This window comes from Drosophila ananassae, chromosome 2L (assembly GCF_017639315.1).
Source record: "Drosophila ananassae strain 14024-0371.13 chromosome 2L, ASM1763931v2, whole genome shotgun sequence".
Classification (NCBI taxonomy): Eukaryota; Metazoa; Arthropoda; class Insecta; order Diptera; family Drosophilidae; genus Drosophila; species Drosophila ananassae.
In genome coordinates this window covers 14,730,008-14,738,775 of record NC_057927.1, presented here as the reverse complement: position 1 = coordinate 14,738,775, position 8,768 = coordinate 14,730,008, and the positions used below count along the sequence as shown (strand labels likewise).

Genomic DNA, 8,768 nt, shown 5'->3' with positions numbered 1-8,768 from the left:
ATTCTTAAAATTTGAACCCAAAATCATGAAGGTTCCTCAAATTCGGAATCCTTTTGCCTCTTATTTTTACCCAACAAACACTAAAAAATATTTCCGAGTTTTAATCATTCTTTTTATTCAATATGTAGAAGTATTTAGTTACAAGTTTTTTCATTAGTTATGTTCATCTTTCATACGTACATATGTGGCTATTAACTTTTTATAATTTTTTCTTTTAATGTCGTTCTTAATTGAAATTAGGGTCTTTTATTTTATATATTTCCTGTGTCCTCTGTTCGGCTTGTCCGTGTGGCAAAGTTGGATTGTAGGCTTTCAAATATAATGGGGTTCAAGCATTGGTCAAGAGCAGGCTCCCTTAACTGCGATCGACGTCTTCAAAAATGGTGTGCTGCCGTTTCTTAAGATCGAAAGTATCCAAGAAAATTGACAATTGATGTAAATTGTAGCTAAAAAGTGTCCTTTTCGAAAAGGACGCTCTGCTTAGAAAAACGTTGTTACAATATGTTAAAGAAGTTTGCCTGCCAGGAGTACTCTATATACAGTTTAACTATATATAATTAGGATTTCAAGTTGGATTTTTTTACTGCTGTTCTCTACAAGACATTTTGTCTCTATCCAGTTTTTAATTCGTCGTGCTATAAGGAACGACCAACTTAGGAGTTTACGGAGTCAATTTATATATCATTTATAAATATTACTACCCAAGCTTGGGAGCCCAAGTACAAATCTATATTTATTTATATAAAGGTATACATTTCTACAATTTGGAAAAATTCTACTAGTTGAAAATGGTATGGTATGGATTTTGCTGTTTTCTTGTAGGATTTTTTGTTTGAAATTGGGCTTTAGGTTTTTGGTAAAGTTGTTTGTTAGTATGTATAATTTTTTTAAAATTTACGGCCTGGTAAAAGTTTAGCTCGCCAAGGCTGATAAAAAAATATGTCTTGTTTACTTACTGGCTCATTATAAAAGTTGATCATTTCTTGGGTATACATATCATATAGACAGCTAGCCTGTTTATATATAAAAAATGCGCCATATAAAATGCCTCAAACATTGCGCTCACTTTTTTGTGCCATTTTTTTTTTGTTATTGGTTGTAGTTTTGGAAGGGATATTGGTTAGTGGTAAGTGTATATATTATTTTGTATATAATTATTTTCAATGCATTACTGGGCTTTCCTTTAATCGAAAGCCGTATTAATATCAATTTTGATTTCAGATTTTTAGTCATCGCAGCCTTCCATTGAAGCCAATTTGTTGAAACTTGATGTTGAAACTTGAATTTCGTCTACGGGCTTGTAACTGAAAGGCAAACCGGAAACGGAAATGAAAAACCATAATGGAAAAATATATTGTGTAGATTGTTTAGATCCAATTGAGAAATAAAACGTTTGCTTTTTGCTACATAATAAACTTGTTTTATTTTTTTCACAAAGAAATTAGCATTAATCATATTCCGTATAATAATAATAAACATAAGAGTCTAATGCATAGTTAAATCAAATGCTCGAATGCTGACCAAATTTTCGTTATATAACTTGTGCCAATTGCTCGCCGTTTACAAAACCAAGTGTTTGGGTTCGCTAGGTTGTATACTTCAATTTTTAATGTGTTCAAGTGTTTGTAACTACAAAATATTTCCGTAATTAATTATTTACTGTTTATATTTATATTTATATGTATGTATATGCTTTAATGTATATTTATATATATTTCATAGTTTTACTTGACGTCTGCTCTAGCACTTGCCTTTTCCTTTCAAATTTCCCCACATCCTTTGTTCGTCCTTTTTACAACAAATTACAAATGTTTATTTAGTGTATGGTTTTTAGCTATGTCCTTAGCTTAGTTTACAAGGTTCTGCTTTCGAAAAATTTTACAAATTTCTTTTTTGTTTTTCTTGTTTGCGGTATGCATAATATATGTATATATTTACTTCAATATAGGGTTATCTTCTTGCCCTCTTGAATAAGGGGTTTTATTTTATTTAATTGTTTTCCTTTTGTTTATACAAATTTACTTAGCGAATAAAATCAAATAATTCGCTGTCGGGGTGTTTCATATTGAATCGATTTCTTCCAATTTAAATGCCCGACTTCGCAGGGGGTCGCAAGGCAACAAAAAATGCTTGCCCATTTTGCTACGTTTCGCTTGGCTTTACGTTACAAGTTTACACATGGAGTTCGTATAATTTAAGTTACATTGTTTACAATTGCGTCTGTTTAAAGGTTGCTTTTTATATAAGTTTTATTTTAAACTGGGATTCAATTTATTCCTTATATTTCGACTTGGTTGCTTCAAGTGTTTCACATGCGTGCAAAAAATTGTTACTGTAAAAACTGGGCGCGTGTAGAATACGCCAGCTTACGTGTAAATTTCACTGTGCCACGGCACATCCGCTACTCTACACATGTATTTTACATATACATATTAAAAACGTTACCTCACGTCAAGTTCAAAACTAAGTGTAGTACAATCATATGTATCTCCTATAAGTGTGTATATAAGTTAAAATATTTATAGGGATCGCTGGCTTAAACTACAACTACAGCTAAGCAGCTCGATGTGTCTGTGTGTGTTTTTTTTTTAAATGTTTTTATGTTTTTTTTTTGTGTGTATATTATGGTTTTGTGTGAGCGTGGGTGTAGCATTGTTTAGTCTACAGAAAGCATCTCTACTTGCATTGTTCACTCCGAAACGATCTCGAGAATCTTAAATACAGTGTTCAACTATGGTTTAATTAAATTAAAATTATCAGTGCATTGCGCTCTAAAGACAGGCAGTTGACAAGTTAATAACTAAAAATACCAAACAAATAATACCGCTTGAAATGCTCACTTGTACAGAGACCGGATACTGTGGCGGGGATAATGGTTAAAAGGATAATGTAGGTGATTTGGGTGGGGGAGGAAAATTTACAGAAAATTACAAATGTTCAGTGACTGGTATCCTTTGCTTGCTTTATATACAAAACACGACAACAACAACGACACGACAACGAAATTGTGTGTACAATAATATGCATAATACACTTTACATTGATCTCCAAAAATGGTTTTACATTGTTTGTTTGGATTTGGATTTGGATTTTTGTGTGTTTCGACGAAACCGACAAAAAAGTCTAAATTCGTTTTTTCTTACCACCTCTCGTTTTCAGTATTTTCAATATTTCAATATTTTTTTTGTATTTGGAATAAGGCGTCGCGAAATAGTCTAAATGTATATCAAAAAATGTACTTTACAACATATACAATTTTGTTTGTATTTTACAAGTGTTTTCGATGGCGTGTTTAAAACATTTTTTTACACTTATGTGAAGGAGAATGGGTTATCTTAACAGTTTGATGCACAGCGAATGCATTTCAAGCTTCGCAGGAGCAATAAGCGCCTTCTAAATAACAAAGATTCAATTCTCCAAGTTCAGTTTCTCTCTCTTAGCGTTCAGTTTCGGAAAGCAGAAAATCGATTTAAATCATATTTATACATACATTATCATACAGTAAGGTGGGCTAGCAATGACTGACAAACGTAAAGGTATATTGCCGATAAATTTTTTGGAAAAAGTACAAAGAATTTTGAATTGGGTATTTATGTACGTGGTTTATTCATTTTACTCGATGCTATAAAAAAAATATTGAGAAATCATCATCATGCATAAAAAAATGAAATCGAATTTGTTATACATATGGGGCAGTCACTTTTCGCGATTTTTAACAAAGTATTTTTGACATAAAATAAGTAGTTCTTTGGCGCATGAATCATAATTGCGTTATAATTTAACAAAGGTAGTTGTTTATCATTTTTTAGAAGCTGGTTTTTGCTTTTAATTACAATCTTTTTTCGATACTACAGTTGTACAATTGTTGGAGTTGGCAAAAAAATAGAATAAAGAAAAGAACTGCCCGCTAAACTGATTCAGGCTTACATTTCTAACAAAAGTTGATTGACTGGCGCCCCGAGCACTAACTTCCCGATAGATCGTCGATGAACTGGCCGTCAGTTTATGTTTATAAAATTATAAATACATGAGTGCAGTTAGAATAGAATATATATGAGTTACTTGGCGACTTAAAACAAACAATTTACAAATGTATAAATATGTTATAAATTTTACAAGTGAACAATTTTAAAATTACATGGTTTACATGGTTTGAGTTTGGTTTTTTATTTTACAAAATTTTACATAGTGCGAAAGCATTGTGAATGGGCTGAAGAGTCGTTCATTGTGTGGGTGTTGAATGCATTCAAGTGTTTGTATGTGTGTTTAAAGGAGGTTGTGTGTCTTCTCTTTTTTCTTTTAAATTATTATTATTTTTTTTTAAATTTTCTTATGTTTTGGTAGCTGCTGGCTCCATAAACAGTTTATTCTACATTCTACACTAGGTGTGGTTTCTGCTGCTGCAACTATCCTTCGTATATAAGTATATATTCATTTTGAAATGGTTCATCTGTCTGCACTTATAAATTTTTAGGCATTTTCATTCTGCCCGCCATTCTTAGCTTTTCTCTTCTCTGTTCAGCTCAGCCCCGTGGCTCTTCAGTTGTCCTCTTATCTTACAGTCCAAACATTATTCATTTACAGATAGGCTTGCTAAATAATTAATAATTTATACAAATTACAACGAAAATTTACGCAGACCAAATTGTGTGTATTTTTCGACATTTTAATTTACATTCATGCTTGCATTTTTGAGAGCGTTCGGTGCCGCTTTCGGTTTCTTTTTAGTATTTCTGTTTTTGTTTTTACAAATTATTCATGCGAGCGCATTGTACAAATTTCTTGAAATCTCCATTCATGGGTGAGTGTGATCAAGTATTATTTTGTTTCTTTAGCTTGGCAGAGTTCTTGTCAGCAGCTTCGGTAATCGCTGCTTCTTCAATAAATTAGTTTACAATTACGTGTATTTTTTGTTTTGTTTATGCTTCAGCTTTCCAGCTTCTGAAAACTAGTTTGCGATTCGAGAAGTATTCTTTCCGATGGCTAAATTTAATTAATAATTTCTCTTTGATATTCTTACAGCACCCCATTGGCGGTGGTGGGCGGCCCGATGGGACCCAAGCCACTGTTCACCGCTGCCGAAACCACCGAGGATGAGGACTCCGAGGCGGATGGGGAGGAGGGCTCCACAATCATGCCGTTTCCGTTCTCCTGCACCGAGCAGATGGAGGGTGAGCCCAAGCTGTTGGTGGTGCTGCTTGTGGTTGTGTTGGTGGTGGTGCAGCTGATGCTGGTATTGCTGTTGGAGCCACTGGTGGAGGCGATCGCTGTTGCCACAAGAGCGCCAGCACTGCTGACTGCTACTGCTGACGAGGATGGTGGCACTGCCGCTGCAGCTCCTCCCGCTCCGGCGGCGGATCCTCCTGCGGCGCCGCCCACCGCAATGGGATTGGTGATCTTCATGTAGTACTTCTCCAGTTTGGCGTTAATGTGCTTGCCGTAGGTGTACTTGCGCAAGGCGGCCATGTGGGGCCGGATCTTGGTCATCAGCTTCTTCAGCTGTGTAGGCTCCGATACATCGATCATTTTCTGGACCACATAGTTGGCATACTGGTCCTTCATCATTACGTGCAAGGCGCTATAGAGGATTAGGAGAAGGCGATTAGTTTTTCTGATAGAATACTCAAACTTATTAGAACTTACTTGTCGTTGAAGGTGCAAACCTCGTCGATGAGTCCTGTACGCTCTCCGCGAGTGGCGTGGGTCACGCACTTCTCCACCACATTGGAGGCGAACTTGTGCTGGGACAGCACCAGGACCTTGCCGCGTACACTGTTGATCAGAATAGACTTGTCCTCCTGCTTTCCGTGTTCTGTAATAGCAAAATATTGATCTTAGTTTACAGGAATCCTGTTTAAATGTTAGTATAACTCACCCAGCACATGCTGAATTACATAGTTTCCGTATTGGTCCTGGATCAACTGCTCGGTGTGCTCGTGTAGCTCATCCAGTATGGGTGTGGTCTGCTCGGCGGTGCAGTGCTCCAGGATGCGCTGGATAACCCGGCATCCATAAGGATGGGTGCTCAGCGAGTACACCTGTCCCTTGAAAGCATTGATGATGAACTGCAGGGCCACCGGATCCACGCATTCAATGCACTTTTGCACCACATGGTTGCCATTCTGATCCTTGACGCACTTCAGCACATGCCCATCCAGCTCATGCACGATCTCCTGTTGCTGCTCCGGCGAGATGCTCTCCAGGGCCTTCTGGATCACCCGGCAGCCGTACATCTGAAGTGCCAGCTGAAGCACATGACCCTTGACCTGCATGCCCAGTGTGTTCTTCTGCTCGGGGGTTCCGAATTCAAAGAACTTCTGGATCACATAGTTGCCGAACACGTCGGTCATCAGACTGTAAGCAGCTCCGAGGATTTCGCTGAAGACCATCTGCTTCTCGGCAGCCGTGGCTCGCTCCAACTTCTGTTGGATGAAACGTGAGCCGTGCTGATCCTGCGAGAATTCCACAATATGGTTAACGAGATCGCGCAGCTGAAGATTTGGGTAGCGCTGGTTGCGGAAATCCTCGAGGAGTCGGGATCTGCCGGCCGGGGGGGCCCCGCCCACACCTCCGGCAGCTGCCACCGCTGCTGCTGCTGCCGCTGTGGCGGCCACTTGACGCGAATTCGCGGCGGCTGCTGCTGCCGCTGCTGCAGCCACTGCTGCAGTTCCCGGGATGGCCAGGTGATTCGAAAATAGTGAGCTATTCGAGCCGAACATATTATTGGCGGCGGCGGCCACGGCTGCCTGGGCAGCTGCTGCTGTTGCCGGCAGACCTACGGCGGCGAGTTGCTGCTGTTGTTGTTGCTGCTGTTGCCGTTGACGGGACTCGGCGCCCGGAGCTCGACTGCCCAAAAGGCAGGACTGTGCCGATGGCGGAGGAGTCAGTGGGGCGCCCAGGGGACTGGCCGAGGTATTGGCCGTAGCTGCTCCAAGTGCTCCGTAGGCACTGCTCGCTGCTCCCGGCCACTTGCCACGTGCGGCGGCGGCTGCAGCTGCTGCGGCTGCGGCTGCTGCTTGGGCCACGGTGCTGTTGACGGCACTGGCGGCTGCCACCCCGCTGCTGGTGTAGTCCATGGCGGATGGGCTGAAGGCCGAGGTGCTGCGGTCGAAGGAGTCGCGGCGACCTGTCAGCGAGTTTGTGTTCAGGGTCAGTCCTGCAAAGGATAATATGAAAATTAATATTAATTTATATTTTATTTATTAGTTAATATATTATTTACATACTAGTATTTTATAAAAACTTATTATAAATATGGAAAAAATGTTTTCTTTGTAGAGTAAGATTTATCCTTAAACTGTTTAGTGTATCTATAAACTAAAGCCCGTAGTTGTATTTAAGGAATGGCTCAATCCTGGCAAGAACAATCAATCTGCAAATGGAAAATCGAAAGCCCGTAAAGCCCGCTCCTCACTTTCAATTCAGTTTATAGTCCTGTGAGGGGCGACAATTTGATGCTGGCCGAGATATAAAATCCGGACGCAGCTCGGAAACATTACTCCTCGCTGGTCACAATTGTGTAATTAATCGGAGAGGCGGCGGAAGGAGTAGTGTCTTTGATGAGTCTGTAAAACTTAATTGCCCGCTTTAAGGCGCAGCTGCTGGCTTAGTTTTAGTCACTCGGCCATTTGGCATTGGGAGCTGTGTGCTTTATCCTTTCGTCTCTCTACTATTCCCTCGGCCACATCTATCTCTCTAAGCCATAATGTACAGCATTAATGGCGCGCACACACATGAGGCTGCCAGCCAGCCAGGATATGTAAAAGGATACCAGTCCGAAGTCAGTATTGTGGGCGAGCGGAAACAATAAGTGGGTGGTATGTAAAGGGGAGAAAGACGGTGCCAACTTGATTGATGTTGTAATCTGTCACTGGCATTTGATTTCTCTCCCCAGCTCATAGGACATGGACTTCAGGAAAGAGAGGGAGAGCGAAAGACAGTGAGAGATTTACAGCGCATCCTTGCGAGCAATGAGCCGGAAATGTGCGATTTTAGCAAAAAGCGAAAGTTCTAGGCTTCCAAAAAAGTACATGTTCTCAACAGCAATCGTTCAGATTTTGAGTTGCAACTCGAAAATGAATTGCACAAATTTATAGCCATGCCCGGTCGTAATTGCGGCCTGGACACATTAAGTTATTTAACAACTAATGCAACAACAGTAACAGTAGCTGCGCCGAAAGGGTTGCAACATTCGCAGCTGCAGCTGCGTTCCAGGTAACCGAGTGGGTGGTGGCAGCCACTTGAAAGGGGGAAATTGCTGTAAATGTCAACACAGTGTGCGCAATTTGTTGACCGAGTTATTAAGCAATTTGTAGAAAGTTACGTGAAATGGTGTTGGTAAACCATTTACGATGTTGCTGCTGAAACCCTAAGTGGAGCAGTGTTGCCAGGTGTAATGAAGAAATCAATAGTGGCAGGAGCCAAGGAAAATTATTACAGGTTTCTACTCCTAAGAGTTCAAGAATCCTCCGAAGGTGAACCAGAAGTTTTCATTTCTTGACAAGTTTTAAGAAAAGTTAAAGTAAAAACAAACTATCCGTTTAAGCTTCCCTTAAAGTTTAAGTGCATTTCCGTTGCTTTTAGAGCCGCGCTTTAGCACTAATTACATTTCACGTAATGCCTCCTTAAACTGTTTTTTCATAGCCTACTTAACAGCGCTTACAAAGTTGCCTGCGCCGAGAATAGTTTCCCTCGCAGCATGCAGCTAGCATGGCAGCCCTCCACCCGTCGTCGTCGACCTTTCTCTCGACATTTAAATGACTCGCAGT

The 8,768-nt window shown here is 40.2% G+C and overlaps 1 protein-coding gene across 17 annotated transcripts in view; it reads right to left on the bottom strand.

Moving 5' to 3' along the window:
* Positions 1-1,397: 1,397 nt before the first annotated feature.
* Positions 1,398-8,768, bottom strand: part of LOC6501200 (maternal protein pumilio) — a 167,829-nt gene continuing 160,458 nt past the window's right edge. For all 17 annotated transcript variants that reach the window (XM_044717330.1, XM_014911444.3, XM_032449435.2 and 14 more), the window contains 3 exons: positions 5,876-7,156; positions 5,644-5,812; positions 1,398-5,578 (listed from right to left, as the gene is read on the bottom strand). In XM_044717330.1, coding sequence (XP_044573265.1) covers positions 5,017-5,578; positions 5,644-5,812; positions 5,876-7,156 — 2,012 coding nt within the window. In that variant the 3' untranslated portion in view covers positions 1,398-5,016. The remainder of the gene's footprint in view (positions 5,579-5,643; positions 5,813-5,875; positions 7,157-8,768) is intronic.